The sequence below is a fragment of the Hoplias malabaricus genome, chromosome 9 (genome assembly GCF_029633855.1).
Source record: "Hoplias malabaricus isolate fHopMal1 chromosome 9, fHopMal1.hap1, whole genome shotgun sequence".
Lineage (NCBI taxonomy): Eukaryota > Metazoa > Chordata > Actinopteri > Characiformes > Erythrinidae > Hoplias > Hoplias malabaricus.
Window position 1 is genome coordinate 6,999,557 of NC_089808.1, and position 22,099 is coordinate 7,021,655.

The window sequence follows — 22,099 nt, forward strand, 5'->3', positions numbered from 1 at the left end:
TATCTACTACCAGTTACACTACTGTTTGCTGTTACCGTGCACATACATAATCAGCCAAACCTCACCATGTAGTTCATAGACCTGGGGCAGGTTAGGAAATATGCAGGAAAGTTCCTCTGAGGTTAGAACAGTCCTCATCTTCTGAAAGAAAACCTGATCCAGAACCCTGAGAGTCCGCAGATGAGATGCTTCTGTTGTGAACAACTCTAGAAGAAAAGGTTTTAGAACTTAACAAAAGCTAGTTTACTATAAACACCCTTTTCACAGCTATGACTTTAATTTTACCATAGATCACGGCCTGCTGGTCTATCTCTCGAGAGTTGAGTTTGGCAAGTGTGTGTGGGTCCACTGTTTCCTGCCAATTCTGAAAGTCAACCACGTCGTCTTCCAGAGCCGGAGCATCTGGCAGCAGTGCCATTGGTGTATCAATACTCCTAGAAAGAAAAAGAGAGATAGAGAAGACAGAGAAGAAAAACATGTAAGAGAGAGAAAACACAAGAGTAATAAATAATAAACCAAATAACTATGTATTAGTAATAGTAATTATTTTCTGTTTCAGACCTGCGCCGAAATCGAGGTGTATATGGTGGCGTGGGATTCTCTAGTGACCTGTGAGGGCGGGGGTGGAGGGGGGAATAGGAAGAGACAAACAGTTTCACATTGCAATTGTCGCAAAACTATATCAATACAATCTAAAGTTGCCACTGTTACATGTGTAAACACTGTGGCTGACTCAGGACTGTTCTGTTTGTATGAAGCAGCAGTCACACTAGACATTAATCAGCAAAATTTTGCCCATTCATCTGTACAACTGCAAGGACAGATTAAGTGCCACAGACACTAGGGGCAAATCAATCTCATGAGCAGAAGGTCATGCAGAGTTCAAGTTTGGTAAATTTTGTGATAAATTTGCATCCTTCACAGTTAACGTTTCTCAGTGCAGTTTTTGTTTGTTTGTTTGTTTTTTTAATGAAATTGCAATTTGAAAAAGTGGTATGTTACAATTGCAGGACCTAGTATTTTACTTATAAGTTAAAAAACAATTACAATGTGGAATTTTCTCCTAACAGCACATAGATTGTGAACTGCCTGTAAGTTAGACCAATGTGAATTAACCAAACACCCTGACTTACAATCTATTTTTCGTAATATTAAACATCACCCCAGTTCATATATATTTTTCTTTAGAAGCTTTTGTTATTAACCACACAAATAATCTAAATGCTCCTTTAAAAGAAACAAACAAATAAAAAAAGGCCTGGACGTAATTACCTGTAGTTTAATTTGCAATTATATATTTATTCCCAACTGTGTAGCCCTAGTGTGTCTCAGACCTGCCAGAGCTGCTAGAAGCTGAGGATGAGGCACTGTGATTCAAGGGCCGCAGTCCAGGCCCCTCTCTCTCATCACAGTTGTCCATATCCACATCGCTGTGCGATCGGGGGACTGTCTCTGAGCCTGTTCCACCGCCACGCCGACGTCCCTCTCCCTGAGCCTTCAGAGACTCGCTGCGAGCCAAGCGTACAGACACTGTCGGACTGAGAATCACACAGAATAAATGCGTTTAATTAAAAACTAAATTTATACAAAGGCACAGCACACAAACGTAACATTTAAATCCATTTAACTGCAAAAATAACCATCATCCTTTATTTTGTAATTACATCCTTAATTTTGTTTATTTTTTGAGTAATTTGAGCTGTTTCATTTAAAACTGAATTAAGTCCCTGAATTTGTAACATCAGTAAACTTGTGAATGGAGAACTCTTGTTCTTTAACTAACGCTGGTTCCTGTATGACAACACAAACAAACGTGTGTCAAGTTAGTTATTTTACTGTGTATTAAGACCACTGAGGGCAGCTTCAAGTGTGCAAGTGAGCTACAGTTAGGGCGGCTGCCTTGACAACGTCGTCCACCCCTCCCCCATCAAGGCTTCCAATGTATTTGGGCATGTCCAGTGATCCGTGATCAATCAATCCATTGTAGAAAACACTCAATAATAAGAGATCCTTCAAATTTCCTAAGTACAGAGGAACCTCTACCTACGCCCTTGATCCGTTCTGTGACCCGGTTCGTAAGTGGAAAAGTTTGTTTCTCAAGTCAATTTTCCCCATTTAAAATAATGGAAAAGCAATTATTACGTCCCTGAAAGTCACCCGTTTTTGCACTGATATATATTTACAAAACTCGCTACCTTGAAGACGTGACGACTGGCTGGAGCAGTAACACAGGCACTGGCTGTATGACGGGAGGTGGGGGGTGGGTGGAATAACGGAGAGTAGGCGGGTGAATGTGGGGAGACGAAGCGTAGATACGGCTTAACTTAGCACGAATTTCGATGTCTGCTATTTACACTAATGCTAAATTGCTAAAACTACAATTTGCTAATCTTAAAAGCTCACTCAAGTCTGGACGCGCTCGGCGTAGCCTCGGGTTCGTTTCTAGAGTCATGGTTCGTTGGTGGAGGCAAAAAATATTCAAATGCCCGGTTCGTATCTTGGACAGTTCGTTAGTGTAGGTTCCACTGTACTTGTTTAATGTGTTATTCCTCTGTGTGTACACAAGGTCAGAGCATGTACAGCCCATGTTTGTAAACAAACTTTTTAATTACTTATTTGAATTTGTACTTGATTCATGAACCGATTCAGTCAATCAGTCGACTCTACACTTAACCCATGGTCTTCAAAGCATCCGAACACCACACAGCACATAATTCACGAAATTTCGGTGGATTTTTATAACACCGATGGCTCAGTTTGTTTCTTGAGTTTTATTTTATAATCAGTTTATTGTCTACTAAGCTTTTAATGAGCGGTCGGCTCTGGCTGTCAGTATTATATACTTAATATCTGGGAAGGGGCAGACTTATGAATTTCCTGCAAAGTCGACCTAAAATAGAAGTGTCACTAGAGAGGAAATAATGCCTTGACCAGGACTTCAAAATAGTATATAAGGACTATGAGCCACGCACCAAAGGGAACACCAACCATTTTAGTTCCTTTCATATTAAGCAAACTGGTCAGATGTTCCAAATGATATAGTATATAGCAATAAATAATAATACAGAACTGACATGGAGCATTATTTGCTTGTTTGCTTGGGAAGTAAACACTGAGCAGTAAATAAAAAAATACCTGGAGAGGAGTGAACACAAAGCATTTTGAAGAGTGGGTTAGAGGTGAGTGCAAAATAGAAAAGCTGGAGTGGTGTGGGAGCAGATAAAAAAAAAAGGGTGTCTAGTGGGGAAAGGACATTAGTGCTGGTCTACTCTCACACACTCGGGCTGACTGGAGGCCTCTGTTTTGTATGCATTTGTAATGACTGTTTTGATAGCACCAATGTACAGTAAACCGTGCTGTTTATTTCAGGATGTACTTGTGTAAGTTAAAAACCTACAGAATTATGCAACCCTGGTATTATGTCTAATTTTTGTAAAATAATTTAACACACACAATTTACATACACACACCTGTCCATGTTCTCGTCACCGAGGCTGCCAATGGAGAGTCTCTGTCCCTCGCCCTCTCCGTCCTCTCCAACAGAGTCTGTATGGTTTTCAAACTGCTGAATTATGTTCTTGACATTGCCTGAACGAACTACAAGAAAGAGTGAGAGAATGAGAACGACATACAGAGAGAGATAGATGCAAATGAAAGGGTATTATCGATAAACAAGTAAATAAATAAAACCACAACAAAAACGTTTAAATGGGAATGTAGGGAATGTACAAGGAAAGGCATGTACCTTCGGTAGGGGATAACGGGACATGGAACACTGGAAAAACAAACAGGGACAACAGGGAACATAACTAATGAAGCATCACTTTTGACATGGATGATATAAAAAATAAAATAAAATAAAATAAAAAAGATCAATGCATTTCGAACAGAGAACATTATAAAAGGAAAAACAAAAACAAAAATAATCCGTGCAGAGTGAGGCTGGATTATGTACATGTGGGAGGGTGTGTGTGTGTGTGTGTGTGTGTGTGTGTAGGTATGCGTGTAAGCATGTGTGCACATGCATTTACAGGACTGGGATGCGCTCCTGGGTTTCCCTATGTATTTCAGGATTGGATTTCGTTTCTTATCCTCTCCATCTTTTTCCTTGCCAACCGGTTGCTGTAAAACACACACAAGCAAACACTGAGCAAAAACCCACAACAGGATAAAGAGAGAAGTTCATATGTTTAAATTCAAAACTTATTTTAAAACATACTCTAAAAGACTGTTCCATACTGTCACAATTAACTGGTATCATAACGGTTTTACTTAACAGTAAAGTTTTTATGATCACTGTAAAAATGTTGGCTGTATTAACCTTTACAAGAATATAGCGTTAAACCTCAAAAAATCATTATCTTCTTAATAAGGCAGGAATGTTTAAGGTAAAACGAGACCAACAAACTTAAAGCTGCTTTAACCAGATGGACAACAGTTTGTTCAGGAAAACATCTTTAAGATACCTCAAGGTTAGATATTGCTAAACATAAAGGTCAGCAGTGTTCACATATTCCACGTTGTCTGAATGTCAAATAAATACACGAGAACCTTTTACATTAAATTAAATTTAGGATCAAGCTTGCCATGGAAATACCCACCAAAAGACATCGTAGATAAACTACTTTATCAGAGTAACACCATTTCAGAATGAAGAGTCAGGTCCAAATTTAAGAATGTATTTAATGTTAAACAGCAAAAATATGATTAATACATTTTCTGTAACCATCGTTTTCAAGGTCAGGGTGGGTACAGAGTCTACCAAGAATTTTAGCCCACAATCTGTATCTATACAATCTGAATTTAAGACAAATTAATATATATTTATTTATTTTATTGTTTTCTGCCATTTAGGTGCATTACTTGTACTTTTGAGTATTTATAAATTATAAATATTTTCAGAAAATAAATACTGTGCTCTATAACAATGTTCATACCCCCTGAATTTTAAAATACTATCACTCTGTCGATTGATACAGATGACCCACTTTGATTTTTCATTCCTACATGCTGACAGCATAAAAACGAAAGCAAGAGACACAAATATGATGGAGGTGGAACAGGGAGGAAAAAGTGCACCTTTTTGGGTTTAGGAAATGAAGGAAACCACTTTTCCTTCTCTGTAGTCAAGCCTGGGAAAACCTTAGAGTCTCGCAGCTTGATGCCTAAATGTCGCAGGTACAGGACGATAGCTGTGGTCAATGGTGAACTGGGGAGATTTGAGAAAACACCACAGAACAAATAAGTGTAATAAAATATTAACAAACACAATCCTAATGAACAAATCTGACTATTTAATAAGCTTAGCAGCTCTGTAACACAAATGTTTAGACATAAAAATGTATCTATAATGCAATTCTCCCTACCTTTTCTCCTCTTCGTGTTTTGATCTGTAAATAAAACATAAAATGTTAATTATTTACTGGCACAATTGATTCAACACACACACACACAACATGGTAGACCTCAAAATAAATACAAAAAACAACAGAAGAAACATTTCCATACTTTTCAGCTGTTTTTCAAGACGTCACTTAAGCTCGTGTCATCATGTGACCCTGCACTGAGTGCATTTTTAACTGTGCTCTAGGTAAGCGACCTTGTTTTATTTGTGTGTGTGTGTGTTATTGGTCATGTGATGCAGTCTCCAAGCTCAGGTGTGTCGAGGCTATGACTATGACTAGAAGTGACCTTTGTAACTCCATATAGCAGAATCCACTATAGAAATGGCACAACATCTTTGGGTATTACTATTATAGTCTCAAGCAACAATTATTGGGGTTCAAGCTCATCTGGATAAATATATTTTCACTACTGTTACAGCGCCCCCTTGTCACCAACATGGACCAAAATGGTAGGTTGGTTGAAAATCAGGTTTATTTAAAATTCATTCATTGTCTGTAAGCGCTTATCCAGTTCAGGGTCACGGTGGGTCCAGAGCCTACCCAGAATCATTGGGCGCAAGGCGGGAACACACCCTGGAGGGGGTGCCAGTCATTCACAGGGCAACACAGACACACACACATTCACTCACACCTACGGACACTTTTGAGCCACCAATCCACCTACCAACATGTGTTTTTGTACTGTGGGAGGAAACCGGAGCACCCGGAATAAACCCACGCGGACACAGGAAGAACACACCAAACTCCTCACAGACAGTCACCCGGAGGAAACCCACACAGACACAGGGAGAACACACCAAACTCCTCACCGACAGTCACCCAGAGGAAACGCACACAGACACAGGGAGAACACACCACACTCCTCACAGACAGTCACCCGGAGCGGGAATCGAAGCTGTGTGACTGCGACACTACCTGCTGCACCACCGTGCTGCCCTTTATTTAAAATATTTAATTAAAATTAAATAAATATGTTTAGTTCTGAGCCACAAGATTGTCCACCGAACATTTCGTTTTATTTCATCATCAACTTTGGTATTAAGTGGGCAATTTCTTCTTATACAGTTCCTTATATAGTTTACGTTTCTATATGTCGTATTTATTCTTATATTGTTTCTCCTTTAAAAATAAGATACATATTTAATTAACTGTTTAGTCTAGTTTCAATGTATTATAGCCCTTAACTTCATAAGAAAAATAAAATATATCACTGATGAGTTAAGAATGGGAGATTATACATGATTGTTGAACACTTCTCAAGGCGTATGACGCCCTAAATTTGACTTAAGCCCGGCAGCTCCTCTGACATCACTTCAAACCACTTGTAGCCTGGTTATGAAGCACCGTTCATTTTTATTTCTGTTCTGATGACGTATCAGGTTCTCAAAGGTGTGTCCAATTTTGTAGAACATTTTATCCACTACACCTTGTACCTCAGACAAGATTACAGTCAAAAGCAAGGGGTAAGGTTTAAAAATGATAGTAAGGCAAAATCTCTACTTAAAAGAATAAAAATATGTCTAATATAGAACGACTGTCACCGACTAGAAAAGAACATGCACCATAGCATTTACTACACAAAAATATGATTATGATATGGTCTTACAGGAGTTCCCACAGTGCAGTGACCTGTCTGTCCACCACATGTTTCTCTTTTGCAGGATCGCCGTCTAACTGCTGAAGATCACTCTCCCCAAAAAGTGAGCCCAGCCCCATCATCTGTTTTTTCCTGGGTTAGAACAAGTCAATTACAACATTGTTAATAGCAAAGAACCCCGTCTCAACCAATTAAACTGCAAAACACATAACAAGTCCTAAAATGAAATGGGCATTACATAAATAAATAAATCTGGAGAATTCTACCTTTAAACATTTTTATAACATTGTAAATCAAAATATACATAGCTCACAAGTAAACGAGCGAATATGTGAACTAAGCCTTTACCTGTAGTCCTGTATTTGGTCCTGTATGTCTGGAAGCACCTGTTGCTGAAGTTCAGAGAGTGGACCTCTAATGTCCTCCTGAGCATGGAGACGACCCTCTGGATAGAGATAAGACCATAATTCAAATTTACTTCATCTTTGTGATAGTACAGGCTTGGCTCTCTTTTACTTCGGATTTGGAGGAATGCTGTAACGTTTTAAACCTATAGCAATCAATGACCATGCACTATAACAATGTTTCCTCGTACTTAAGAGTGATGACCAGAATATCTGTGCACTCTCAAAACACAAAAACAGAGATCAGTGGTCAGTCACTTTAGAGATCGGATTTGAAAGCAGCTTAGGTAATCCTTTAACCCTCTTCAAAACTAAGATTTTTATTTAGTTTTTTTAAATATGTTTAACATGAAAAAAGGGTCTTACCTATATCTGATAAGAACTCGTCTCGAACTTTAATCTTCAGAGGCTGCAAAGAATCAGAAGAGTGCACAGTACATCAACATGCAGCAAGTCGTTCTAAGTGTTGTTTTGGTGTGGTGACTGTTACAGGACCAGTTTTGTTCTTCAGTTTGATTTCAGGGTGCAAAGATTAGACACAGCATCATTATTTTCATGCTGTGTAATAGCGCTATTTCTTGCAACATGATGTGTTTTCTGTGCGGTGCTGCTTAAGCCCAACTGTGCGAGTAATGTGACTTTAGAGTGCAGTTGTTTTTAGGAGTCTACCATAGATATTCTTTTAATTTATTTATGTATTTTAAGTAGCACAGTTAAATTGAGAGAGTAAAAAAGAGCTTATACACAGGGTAACAGAAAGACAACAACAAACAGTGTTTGAAAAACAAGCAAATTATCTTCTGCAGTAAAAAAGTGAAAATGCTTTAACTTCGAACTTGCTTCTGACTTGAATTTAAACAGAGAGTGGGTTGAGTTTTGCTAAAGGCACCTGACGCACAATTAACATGCAGCACCTCCATCTTTATGATCCACTGCATATGTTGAGTTCATATAAGGTGTATATGTTTGCCACTGACCTTGCCTTCCATAGTACATGTGTAAATTGAAACCCTGAAAAGTATTTCACTTTCTAATAATCTTAAAACTGAAATAAGACTGAGGGAACACCTGAAATATTAGTTTCATCTTGAAAGTGAAATGTAAAAGCAGTATATTTGCCATAATCTACACCGTACACATTCTAACTGCATATAACAAGCTTTTATGTCATAAATAACAAATTCTTCAATTCTTCTTTTTATTGCTGTGTGTGTTTATTTGAGCAGAAACATGTTTTCCATTTGTCCGTGTTTACTTGGGAGACTCACAGCATTGGCGTCCAGGAAATTGGCGCGGATTTTTGGAGCAAGAGCACGAGCGTCTTTAGGGCTTGAACTCAGGTATACCTCCACATACAGATAGAACAACTACAACACACAGATAGAGGACACAACACAGACGCACACAGAACATTAGTCATACCCTCGTTACAGACGTTACTCACAGTGGAAGGTTCTGTCAGGGAACTACCTCATAAGAATATTTCTCTTGTACATTGTTATTATTTTAAAATGTGTTATATAACTCAGCATGAAACAATACAGAAAGGCAAATCTCTGATTAGTGAAATGATTTACAGAAAAGGGACTGTCAAGGAACATATTGGTACCAACCAGTGGATTAGGATCTAGCAGCTGGCTGAAGATATATCTCATAAACACAGTCATATGTGCTGGACGACTTTTCAGCAGCTCAATGTCCTGAAACGGACCGTCCATCTGAGCAGAGGAGAATTGTGAGAACGTTAGAAACAACCAACGGAACGCACTGATACAAAAATAAATAAATAAATAAATAATGATTTACTTCATTGACTGTATAGCCGTCTTCTTCCTCCTCTTCCTCGGGACCAATGATATGGGCCTTACCCCCCTGGAACAACAACATTAGAAAACTAAGTTAACAGGGAGCCTCTGTGCACATGTTTGAGGGAGCTTGAATAATGTGATGACAAATCAATGTGAAACAACATGTTCGCAGCAGGGCTGATTGAATTCAACTAATCAATTGCACAATTAATAGCATTGTCCCTTTTAAAGACTGAAGAATCAATCTAAGATCAACATAATTGTATTATATTTATATTAGTATCTTTGTCTTTGTAAAACTGTAATCATCACAACCGTTAAAACGTTACTACTTCCTTGGACTTTTGCAAGAGATTTAAATGTGTAGCATTATATGCACAAACTGACTTGAGGAAATGTATTTTTTTTGCTTTATTATAAAATCTAAGTGTAGTTTTTATGGTTTTTATTCGGAATCGCTCAAGTTTTAGCATCGGATACAAAAGCTTGTTCTCAAAAACAGCCTGTTGCTCAAAAAGAGACAAAGCAGGAGCTGAGAGAGAGAGAGAGAGAGAGAGAGAGAGAGAGAGAGATGGCTAATAAGGACAAAGTGGAAAGAAGTGGAGAGTACACAGCAGAGAGAGAATGAGAGAGATATATAGAGGGGGGGAGAGAGAGAGAGAGAGAGAGAGAGAGAGAGATGGCTAATAAGGACAAAGTGGAAAGAAGTGGAGAGTACACAGCAGAGAGAGACAGAGAGAGAGAGAGAGACAGACAGACAGAGACATGGCTAATAAGTACAAAGTGGAAAGAAGTGGAGAGTACACAGCAGAGAGAGAATGAGAGAGAGATATAGAGGGGGGGGGGGAGAGAGAGAGAGAGAGAGAGATGGCTAATAAGGACAAAGTGGAAAGAAGTGGAGAGTACACAGCAGAGAGAGAATGAGAGATATATATATATATATATATATATATATATATAGAGAGAGAGAGAGAGAGACATGGCTAATAAGTACAAAGTGGAAAAAAGTGGAGAGTACACAGCATAGAGAGAGACAGAGACACACACACAGAGAGAGAGAGAGAGAGAGAGAGAGAGAGAGAGAGAGAGAGAGAGAGGAGACACGGTACAGGACAATCAGGCTGATTTTGAGGCTGGTTTGCTCCTGTTGATTTTAGGGAGATTGTAATGTTAATGTTATGAGATTATCATTTTGTGTGGAGTGTTATTCAGTGTTTACTCCTCCAATCTCCTTCCAGCGCAGTCAGGGCTGCCCAAATTGACCATGTTAAAAATGAAACATGTTAGATTTTTATGACTCAGAATACTGCAGTGCGAGATGGATGCAGACCCTTGGGTGTGAAACACCATGTTAACGTCACGCCTGAAAGAGCGTAACCTAATGAGAGTTGGTGTACAAGTGCCCTGACAATGTGTTGAAATATTGCTGCGTTTAAAGCCTCTCTCTAATATTACTTAGTTACAAACACCATTTTAAAATGGTGCACAATGTTAGCATTGGGTGGTATAATGATAATAACGTATAGTGTGGTATTTAAAAATATGGAGGATATCTCAAAAAGAGGGCGTCCACGTGGGACGTGTGGTGTGTCAAATTTCTGTTCTGTGTCTTTAAATATTGGCTAAAATGTTCATGTGCATTTAAGAGAGCCACAGAGAGAGGGAGCTCACAGACATAATTCTCAGCCCCGACAGAGCCCCCCTCCCCACAGTAATACCATAATAATACTTCGAGACAGTATGAAAAATATGGCTACTGCCCATCCTTACGCAAGGTGTCTGTTGCTTTCTGTTTCAGACACAGTCATAGTGTGCAAGAAATTCCCGCCATCTACTGTAGCGTAAAAGCCCCAAGCCTGTTTCCACCTCTATCCTACTAAAGCACATAACTGATATTACATTGACTTCTTCTTCTTATGTCTTTTTCTCATTTAAGACATTGTTTTGGCCTTTAGTTACCTGTAATCTCTCTATAAGTTTTAGTGATTGTTTTAGATCGTTTTGTGCCAAGCATGCACATTTCAAATAAATAAATAAAAAGCAACAAAAACATGCAAAAATTCAAGCAAGATTTTGTCTTATGTCCCGGGAACAGAGGAAGAACCAGGGGCGCACATGTTTCTGTGGTAAAAAACATACGTGGTACTTGGAGGTTTGGGTGTGATAATGGGTGGTACTCAGTCTAAAACTTTGAGAACCGATGTTCTAGACATTCAAAATAGATAATCGTGAAAAGAGATAAGAATATTGTTTTACGCTTCCTTCACAAGAGGTTAATTTGGACTTATTATTGCTCTTAGGTAGGAACTCTAACTAAAACTCTAAATTCAGGAGAGTGCATGCCACAAAAGTAAACAGTTACATACAAGTTTTTGTGGTAATTCAAACAGTGAATTACTTTTTTTTTCCTCCTCAAACATGCTATTACACCATAAAAGACATACACCTTCTGAGCGTAAACAAACGAGAGAGAGCTGCAGTGCCCAACAGACACAGATGCTGCCTTTATTGAGTAGGACACACATTCATAACAGGTATTAGGGGTGTCACAATATACATAGTAATATCCTTTTTTTTTCGATTCAGGGGTTTCAATATGAGAACAGCTCTAAGGTGTTCTGTAGTTTTATGCGACATCTAGTGGCATGGTGTGTAATAGAAATGCTGTGTTACTATGACGACTCCAGAGAAGTGTTTGGAGCTACTGGGGAAACAACACCATGCTATTTGGTTAGCCTGTGGGACGATTAGCTGATTGTGAAATCGTTAGCGGAGAGAGCAAGACTGGGCTGGATCTATTGTTGCCAACCGTCCTGTAAAATATTGAATCATCCTGTATTTCGACACTAAAAGATGCTTTCGTTTTGAACTGATACAGGGCGCGTTTTTGTTCTGTATTTTTGAAATCACACTGTTATGGTTTGAGACAGAAACTAGCAGCTCTCTCTCAGCAGGAGTGAGGGGCAGATACTCCACAACTTCTAAACAGAGAACGCACTTCTCATTGGTCGTCACCTTTATTTAGCCAATCATCAGCCAATGGAGTCACAGTCCTTCCTATTGCTACAGCACGGAGAGCAGCAGGTCATTGCTTAAAAAAGCTCTGCTTTTAGATAGAACTTATGTTAGCACCATGTCCCCATTTTTTATATATTTTAATTTTTCTTTTAAAAGTCCTTTCATCTTTTCCAAATATACTGTTTGTATTGGCCTCTTTGACCTCTACATCAAATAAAAGGGAATTTAAATAAAAGGGAAATTAAACTCGTGTTCTTTCTCCATGTTTTATCGATAAATGTATCGTATTGTGGAGCAAAAACAGTCTTGCACGACATTGTGAAATGTGTGTATCGTTGCACCCCTAACATGCAATCTACTTACAGCTACCAGAAATATCTATCCACTGAGAGATCCTGTAAGTCATTTTGTGGATTTGAATGCAGTGTGTTGTTAAACAGCTGAGCCCCTGCTTTCTTGAGAAAACCCATCAAAAGAAAAAACACATTACCCTGGGATATGACCGAATATTCAACCACATGCCTGTTCTGACAGGACCACTATAACCTGGGGTTATTTTACTGCTCATTTTACAGTACGTAAAAGGCTCAGGAATCTTGCCTGAAACGTGAGTGTGCACTGAGATACTCGGATAATAATTACTTTGACCTAATGTCCAAAGTTAAAACGAATCCTGTTTGAACAGGGTATAAGCATGAACAGTTACACTAATATTTTGGCTGAGCTCAATAATATAACAAAAGGTTTTTTGCCCTCATTTGTAATGAGGTAAAATCAACTTGCAATTTTAACATTTTTCTAAATAACAAGCCGTACTTCAGGACACACCAAGTGACTAAGGGGTTAAAACATGTAAGAAATAAAAAGAAATAAGTGTGGATTGGTATTTTACCAAATCAATATTGTGTGTTTCTGAGCCTTGTCTACGGTGCTGGGGAGTCCTGAAGGAAGATACAGGGGAGGAGACGGGACTCTCGAATGCCTTAGACAACGAGAAAGAACAGTATTAGCACATTTGACAGTGGTAATTATACTGTGTTCAATTGGAGGGAGTATTCCTTATGTTCAATATTCATTCATCAACATAATAGGTCTCACAAAGACATTTTTCACTGCAGTAGTTCAGATCTATACAGAATCAATGGCCATCTTTTATTAATCTAATTTTAATTAAAAGCTATAAAATACAGAGGATATATCCTACCAAAAATGTCCTTAATATATACAGCATTTAGAAGCTATCATAGTCAATATATGGGATAAAAATCAAGCTCTACTCTAGATTTCAGGTCTGTTATTTTCTGTGCCGTTCCTCTTAACCCTGAAGAAAGATAAATGATGACTGTTTAGACTAGAAATGAAATAATTCAGTTTTAATATATTTGTTATCACTGTATTTAAATGTACAATTTTGCTAAATGTCATTGACTTGCACTTCGTACCCAATCTAGCTGAAAGAGTTTGAAGGACAGCCAGAGGATGATATGGGAGCATCTGAAGCGCACATATAATGACAGTCTACCAGCATAGTATTATCTTTTCATACTTCACAGCATGACCAATCTAATTTTTACTGCAGACATCTTATCATAACAGCCAGACGAGGAGGAGGAAATCCCAGACACAAGATTGATGAGGGCAGGTGTTATTAAGCTTCTGGAACTCACCTCAAAATCTCCTTCACTTGAATCCATAGATAACCGACCTAACAAAATAAGTTATAGTACACTAGTCATGTTAAGTATAAATAAATACTTGCACAAACATGAAGTAACACGATCAGAAAAATACATTTAACTGAACAATGAAGACTAAACGTCCAAGAGGTGGTTTTCTTTTTGGATGTTATACAATCGCTGCAACAAAAACAATATAAAACCAAGATAAGCAAATTACACCACCTCCTGCCATCACATAGCTGGTTACAGATTCAGTCCGTGTTCCATCCTATGAAAGACAGAGCCAGACAGCTATTTAGTAAAATGCAAACACCTCTGTAAAAACAATGCTCTTGCGCAAGAAATGCCTCTTACCAGATCTTGCTGAATTTTCACTCTGACTTGGTTTGCTCGCCTTTTGGCACTTTCTATCCTCTCTTCTAAAGATGCGGAAGGATTTCGGGACTGCTCCTCCAGCAGGTCCTGTTGATTGGTCAAAGAAAATATAACTCACTTAAATTGGTAATTGAGCTGAAGCAATAGGTGTGATTCATCAAATTAAAGGTGGTGAGATACCTGTAGTTCTGCCTCCTCTTGTTCTAGCATCTTCCTAAGGATTTGTGTGGCGTGCTTTTGGACCTCTGGATCCTGAAAAATAAGCAAAGGATTTCTTTAAAAAATGAATGCATTTGAGCAACCTGTTGTGCTGTGGAGGCTAAACCTCCATTTTTCTTTTATGCCCTGGTCACACTGGGTTTTTGCATTTCACTTAGACTCATTCTCAATATAATGCCTTACTTGGTTGTACAAACAGGGCGAGAGTACAACGCTCTGAGGATGGGAGGACGCTGGATTGTCGTTCTGCAATTGGAATGCCAACCTACTTGAGTCACTGTCTCAGTAGCGGAAAAAAGGCAATGTGCAGAAGTTGGTGCGAAATGTATTCTGCGATATCTGACTCTCTCAAATCTAAAGAAGTCTAGACCCAGTGCATCCTCTGTAATATGGGCGGAGCAAGAATACGTCCATGCATATTTAGACTGTACTTGGCTTGATGTGGACTTCGTGGGTTGCGTCTGATAACGTTTCCTAAGAACATGAGAGCGAAGGGACACACAAGAACACAAACTGAGAAACAGCTTGAGCTGGGCGTGGCTGAGTGTGAAGAGAGAAATCAGTGCTGTAAACCCTCCTGCATTTTGTCTCAGCAGTTTCACATCTGAAGAGCACTGGTATTTCTTGCAGTAGCAGCAAAAAATTTGGAATTTTCATGTGCAAAAATTCGAGGACACAAACCCAATGTGACTGTGGCTCTGTTGGCGGTGGACCGAAGGTTTAACTCGAGGGCCACATTAGATATTAGATGGGTTGCCTATTTTAACTCCAAGTGTAGTCAATCAGAAAGTAAAACTTTACAAGCTAGATGTTATCACTAAGATGCGTACTGACATGAAAAAAGCTTTCACGTGGCTGTATCTTTCATTTTAAGCTGCATTAGTTTTAAAGCTCTAGGGAACTTCTAAACGAAACTTTTCAGACTACTCATTCAAGTATAAAACATGCAACATGGCTGATGAGAAGTCATCTCAAGGTAGTATTGGAAGGTAGTTCAGATATACTGTGATGGCACTGTCTACTACTTAAGCAGTATTAGACAGGACCTTAGTATGCTCGGATGCTGTATGACCCACCTGTAAAGGTTTAGGGCCTGTGATTCTTTGTGAAGGGGTCCCAATTCCTGTAGCCGGCAAAGGTGGAGGTGGGGGAGGCGGAGCTTCACCTCCTAGTGATGTCCTGTGATTGGGAAGGAGGTCTGAGGAGAGGGGCTGAAGGGGGACAGAAGCTACAGATGGAGGTGGTCCTTGCAGTGTCAATGCCACATACGTCCCAGCTATGAACAAGGGATAAGGTGTAAGAAAGTTTGAGAGAAAGAGAGAGGAAATAACTACACCAAGAAAAAGCAAACCAGAGAGAGAAATACTTTGTATGAAAATAGTTCAAATGACATGTTGATTACGCAAACTAAAGGAAATATTGGTAACACTTTATTTTAAAGTTTATTAACATTTTGTAAGTGTGTATAAGTTATACGATACTAATAAATAAATAATGGTTAATTCCTTGATAATAATTAACAGCAGAGAGTTACAGAAAAATGTCACAATTTGTAATGCATAGATATTGTTTAATTGCTAAATTTTACATATGAAAAAAACGTTTTTGGCAATAAAAGAATATTTTAAATAAACAGGATTTGGGCAAATGACAATAAAACATGCAACTGCTGCAGGAATATAGAGAATTTTGCCAATCAGTGTAGATACAAAGAGGGATAATTACAATGAACGATAACGATTAACAACTCTTGATGCGTAGAGCAAATTTCCCACTCACATTTGATCATCTTCACCACTTCCTGATGAGACATTGATGACACTAAGGAGCCATTGACCTGAAAAGTGGACGACACAAGACAAAGAATGTTGCACTTGTGCTCAAAAGCAGAAAAATGTTTTTAAAAATCATGACACTAAAATCACCTTAATGATTCGATCTCCCTCCTGCACCCCTGCCTTGACCGCTGCTCCACCTGACAGAAGAATAAGAAACTTAATGAGGAGATGAATAAAACATATGTAATTTCACAGAACAGCAGCTCAAAAACAGTTTAAAGACCTTTAATGTCATAGATCTTCAGCTACACCTTCATTAATTATCAGTCCTGATTACTGTCCCTAGATGAGAACTGAGTCAGAAATCGAAAAGGAATAAACTAAAAACATAAATATATATCATCATCATCATCTTTTCCGCTTGTCCATTTCAGGGTCGAGGTGGCAACAGGGTGAGCAAAGAAGCCCAGACGTCTCTGTCCCTCGCAACATCCACCAACTCCTCCTGGGGCATCCCCAGGCGTTCCCAGGCCAGCTGGGAGATATAATCCCTCCACCGTGTTCTGGGTCTACCATGGGGCCTTCTTCCAGTTGGATGTGCTTTGCGGGAGGCATCCAGGAGGCATCCGATGTCAGAATCAGCTAAATTGACTCCACTCAACATGAGGGAGCAGCGACTCTACTCCAAGCTCCTCCCTAGTCACTGAGCTCCTCACCCAATCACGGAGAGTAAGCTTATTTCGGCTACTTGTATCCACAATCTCATTCTTTCAGTCATTACCCAGAGCTCATGACCATAGGTGAGAGCGGGTACATTAACTGACCAGTAAATTGAGAGCTTTGCTTTATGGCTCAGCTCTCTCTTCACCACATAGGTCCAGTGTAGTGACTGCTTTACTGCAGACGCTGCACCTAACCTACAGTTAATCTCACTATCCCTCTTCCCATCACTCGTGAGAAAGAACCCGAGATACTTGAACTCCCTCACTTGGGGCAGGTTCTCACCCCTTACCTGAAAGGAGCATGCCACCTGTTTCCAGGCGATAACCATGGCCTCAGACTTGGAGGTGCTGACCCGCATACCAACCGCTTCACACTCGGCTGCAAACAGCTCAAGTGAACGCTGGAGGCCTCCGTGCGAAGAAGCCAGAAGAACAACATCGTCTGCAAAAATCAGAGATGCCACCTCCCAAACCCCTCGACAGAAGCCTTCCTGTCCCAAGCTACGCCTCGTCACCCTGTCTATGAACATTAGGAACAGGAGTTGCTTGACTTACTGCCAAGGATGCGAACACAACTCAAACTCTGAGGGTACAAGGACCGTACGGACCGAGCACCTGCCACAGAATCTCTCTGGGAACACAGTCATATGCCATCTCCAAATCCACAAAGCATGTGTAGATTGGAGTAGCAAACAACCATGCCCCCTCAATCATCTGTGAAAAAGTAAAGAGTTGGTCCATAGTTCCACAGCCAGGACGAAATCCGCATTGTTCCTCCAAAATCCTAGGTTTGATTATCGGACGGATAATTATATAAAAATATAAAAGGGTGGCACGGTGCAACAGGTAGTATCGCAGTCACACAGCTCCGGGGATCTGGAGGTTGTGGGTTCGATTCCCGCTCCGGGTGACTGTCTGTGAGGAGTTTGGTGTGTTCTCTCTGTGTCCGCGTGGGTTTCCTCTGGGTGACTGTCTGCGAGGAGTGTGGTGTGTTCTCCCTGTGTCTGCGTGGGTTTCCTCCGGGTGACTGTCTGCGAGGAGTGTGGTGTGTTCTCCCTGTGTCTGCGTGGGTTTCCTCCGGGTGCTCCGGTTTCCTCCCACAGTCCAAAAACACACGTTGGTAGGTGGATTGGTGACTCAAAAGTGTCAATAGGTGTGAGTGTTGCCCTGTGAAAGACTGGTGCCCCCTCCAGGTAGGCTCTGGACCCACCGCGACCCTGAACTGGATAAGCGCTTACAGATAATGACTGAATGAATAATTCTATAAAATGGCAAATTTGACACATTGAAATCCATCCATAATATGATAAAAATACCCAATTTTACTGTTTGTGAAAGATTCAATCACAGCATTGCATTACATTAAATTATGAAATTGAAGAATCATTACAAGCCTAGAATAGATTGCATAAATGACTAGAAAAACAGGCAGGAGTGTGTGTTAATTACCTGGGCGAACATTCTGTACAAGTTTTATCCTTTCTCCACACACAGTGAATCCAAAGCCCAGGCTGTCCCTTTGCACAACCACACACCTCTGCACCAGTCCTAGAGAGAGAGAGGCAGAGAGAGGGAGAGAGAGAGTGGGGGTGGGGGGGTTATAGCAGTTTTAAGTGCATTTAAAGAGTTTTTACTACATTATTGATATTATAGTGACCATAGTAGTAGCCTGAGTGCAACTCTATTAGTTTTAGTTTTACTAATAATAAACTAGTAACTAGTTCTTAATTTCTTTAATGTTTGTCTCTCTTAGGTTTGTGACCTCAAGCTAAAACAAACTTGGGATCTGCAGCAGGACAATGATCCAAAACACACCAGCTCTGAATGGCTGAAGAAAAACAAAGTGAAGACTTTGGAGTGGCCTAGTCAAAGTCCTGACCTCAATCCTATTGAGATGCTGTGGCATGAACTCAAAAAGGTGGTTCATGCTCGAAAACCCTCCAACCCTCCAACCCTCCATGAATTACAACAATTCTGCAGAGATGAGTGGGCCAGAATCCCTCCACAGCTACAGTTTGCAGTAACAACAAGTTACCACAAAAGATTGATTGCAGTTGTTGCTGCTAAGGGCCCAACCTCTTATTAGGTTCAGGGGCAAACACTTCTTCACACAGGGCCATGTAGATTTGGATTTTTCTTCTCTCTTAATAATAAACACCTTCATTTAAAAACTATATATATATATATATACAGGGGTTGGACAATGAAACTGAAACACCTGTCATTTTAGTGTGGGAGGTTTCATGGCTAAATTGGAGCAGCCTGGTGGCCAATCCTCATTAATGGCACATTGCACCAGTAAGAGCAGGGTGTGAAGGTTCAATTAGCAGAGGGTAAGAGCACAGTTTTGCTCAAAATAATGCAATGCACACAACATTATGGGTGACATACCAGAGTTCAGAGAGGACAAATTCAATGTGAAACATGTATTGTTCTCTGATGACTCCACCTTAACTGTTTTCCCCACATCCAAGAGAGTTACGGTGTGGAGAAGCCCCAAAGAAGCGTATCACCCAGACTGTTGCATGACCAGAGTGAAGTACTTTTGCTAGATGGGTGCGTCACTGCCAAGGACTACCGAACTATTCTGGAGCACCATGTGCATCCAATGGTTCAAACATTGTATCCTGAAGGCGGTGCTGTGTATCAGGACGACAATGCACAAATACACACAGCAAGACTGGTGAAAGATTGGTTTGATGAACATGAAAGTGAAGTTGAACATCTCCCATGGCCTGCACAGTCACCAGATCTAAATATTATTGAGCCACTTTGGGGTGTTTTGGAGGAGCGAGTCAGGAAACGTTTTCCTCCACCAGCATCACGTAGAGACCTGGCCACTATCCTGCAAGAAGAATGGCTTCAAATCCCTCTGACCACTGTGCAGGACTTGTATATGTCATTCCCAAGATGAATTGACGCTGTATCAGCCGCAAAAGGAGTCCCTACACTGTACTAATAAATTGTTGTGGTCTAAAACCAGGTGTTTCAGTTTCATTGTCCAACCCCTGTATATACACACACAATTTAAACAAATGTTATCAAAGTACTTTTTAACTGCATTCTAATAATTATTTAATTGTTGTGTTCTAATGATTATTTAAAACCCGATTTAAGCATGTAATCTTCCTTTCACTCAAAGAATTTGACTAGACCATGTTACCTGCACCCTCAGCAGGAAGCTCTGCAGTAGACTCCCTCTGCTGTCCAAGACAGGATTTGCGCTCAGCGTCTCCTATCGTCAAACTGCTCAACCTAAATGATAACACAAGCAGGATGCATTTAGATCACTATTAGTAAACACAGCACATCTGCAACAGCAGGGATAAAGTGACAGGATAAAAGTACAGAGGGCAAGAAGATGAAGAGGCATAGGACATGCAGCATGATAAGCTGAAGGAAAATCAATGTGAAAGAAGGAAGTGATGAGAGAGCATGATCAGTGCATTCAGGGAAAGATATGACAGAAATGCAGGACATTCCTTGTTTGAGTTCAGTGCAGGTGGCTTTAAGGTGCAGAGAGAAGGAAAACGCTCTAACAGCCTTTGTTATTTAAATAACAACAGTCCGCAATCAATACATAGTATTCTTTCTCATGGGTTTTCTGTACAATGGGTTGGGGGTATGTCTGAAAATTTAACACTCCGAACTGTTTGCTACAACCTGTCAAGAGTAGGAGAAACCGGGAGCATTTCATGTTCAGGAACCTCAATAAGCAAACCACAATCTTTCCAAATCATTCAGCCTGCTGTGCAGGCCTCAATGAGTTTACAGTAGATAAGCAAACTTTTTAATGTTGTTTTGAGCTTGCGTGGCAAGTTTAAATTTGCCTTTATTTTTTATAAGTTTTAGGTTTGGAATGAAAACTATGGTGTGTATATATATATATATATATATATATATTTTTTTTTTAACATTATAAAAGGTTATATTTCTAAAGTACTCAGCATTATAAAGTGTTGTGTTGCTCAAAATGTCACACTTCTGGTTTCACAAGGGAACTCTGTCAGACCTCAGTAGATCTGTGCAGTCTGCTGCTTAAATTTAGCAAATAATGTTTGGTTCCTTAGCGTTTCAATGCATTTTCTCAAATCTCAGACTTAAATGAAGTCATTATTTGTTTTATTTGTTGAAGGGGATGTATTGAGTATAATTTAATAAAAGCATTTAAAGGCAGAGCTGTGCGGTATGACCAAAACGTCATAACCCTATAGAGGTCCATTCATATCCCGATAACAATAATATCACGATGTAAAACATTTAATGTAAATTCAGTGATTTATTTATTTTTTTTTAATAAAATGACCACATTGTTATTTTTTTTTTTGGTGGGGGGGAGGGGTGCAGTAAAGTGTGTATTTAAGCAATAGAACACGGGGGAGTGTGATCTCATGAAATAACAGCATGACTGTGATGCGACGCAAGCACGAGTCGAAGGCGCAGGTTCTATTGCTTTTATACAACAGTTTGGGTAATAAATAAAATATAAAATAATTAAACTGAGCTGTGAAAGTGACATGAAATGTTTATAAAACTTGTAAATCCTCCCGCCAAATTATAGTTCCTCAACAAGTAGCTTGTTGCTAACTCCCCAGACTGGATCAGCCTCAGCTCACTAACACCTCACTACTATATCACTAACCTGCAGAGTGAACTAGCCACACCGCTAATCTGCTGAATAAACTGCCCCAGACAAACGTATCTCTGCCCAAAAGAGCCTTCATCAAACCTGGGGTGCTCGGTTGAGCTGGAACTGACTCAAATTTTCACATATTCTCTTTGCAGTGGACTATAAGTAAGGAGGTAACTTAGTGGTTCCAACCAAACAGTGCATTATACACTATCCATATTAACATGTAACGGGGTGTGATTTGAGACACAACCTAGTGTGCTGCTAAAAGCTCCTCAAGAACGCTAAAGAAAGGACTGTTACAGCGGCTGCATCTCCGATGGGCTTTATCCATTTCCAGACGATAGAACGTAATAATAAACAATAGATGCTTTTCTATCATCACACAATATATATTGTCATTTCACACAGCCCTACAGCAACATGTTCCAAAATATAGGACAAGGGAATATTTACCACTGTGA

At 39.7% G+C, this 22,099-nt stretch overlaps 1 protein-coding gene across 5 annotated transcripts in view; it reads right to left on the bottom strand.

The window, feature by feature from the left end:
• Positions 1 to 22,099, bottom strand: part of arhgef11 (Rho guanine nucleotide exchange factor (GEF) 11) — a 51,897-nt gene that overhangs the window by 16,129 nt on the left and 13,669 nt on the right. For 3 of the 5 annotated variants that reach the window (XM_066680642.1, XM_066680643.1, XM_066680641.1), the window contains 25 exons: positions 20,169 to 20,260; positions 18,455 to 18,553; positions 16,431 to 16,480; positions 16,285 to 16,342; positions 15,582 to 15,781; positions 14,467 to 14,538; positions 14,266 to 14,373; positions 14,134 to 14,179; positions 13,900 to 13,937; positions 13,125 to 13,214; positions 9,213 to 9,278; positions 9,020 to 9,124; positions 8,675 to 8,773; positions 7,773 to 7,815; positions 7,351 to 7,447; positions 7,012 to 7,134; positions 5,367 to 5,390; positions 5,080 to 5,209; positions 4,032 to 4,122; positions 3,746 to 3,775; positions 3,471 to 3,597; positions 1,335 to 1,538; positions 562 to 609; positions 286 to 434; positions 66 to 206 (listed from right to left, as the gene is read on the bottom strand). In XM_066680642.1, coding sequence (XP_066536739.1) covers positions 66 to 206; positions 286 to 434; positions 562 to 609; positions 1,335 to 1,538; positions 3,471 to 3,597; positions 3,746 to 3,775; positions 4,032 to 4,122; positions 5,080 to 5,209; positions 5,367 to 5,390; positions 7,012 to 7,134; positions 7,351 to 7,447; positions 7,773 to 7,815; positions 8,675 to 8,773; positions 9,020 to 9,124; positions 9,213 to 9,278; positions 13,125 to 13,214; positions 13,900 to 13,937; positions 14,134 to 14,179; positions 14,266 to 14,373; positions 14,467 to 14,538; positions 15,582 to 15,781; positions 16,285 to 16,342; positions 16,431 to 16,480; positions 18,455 to 18,553; positions 20,169 to 20,260 — 2,330 coding nt within the window. The remainder of the gene's footprint in view (positions 1 to 65; positions 207 to 285; positions 435 to 561; positions 610 to 1,334; positions 1,539 to 3,470; positions 3,598 to 3,745; positions 3,776 to 4,031; positions 4,123 to 5,079; positions 5,210 to 5,366; positions 5,391 to 7,011; positions 7,135 to 7,350; positions 7,448 to 7,772; positions 7,816 to 8,674; positions 8,774 to 9,019; positions 9,125 to 9,212; positions 9,279 to 13,124; positions 13,215 to 13,899; positions 13,938 to 14,133; positions 14,180 to 14,265; positions 14,374 to 14,466; positions 14,539 to 15,581; positions 15,782 to 16,284; positions 16,343 to 16,430; positions 16,481 to 18,454; positions 18,554 to 20,168; positions 20,261 to 22,099) is intronic. The other 2 variants (XM_066680644.1, XM_066680645.1) reach the window with 1 other exon arrangement.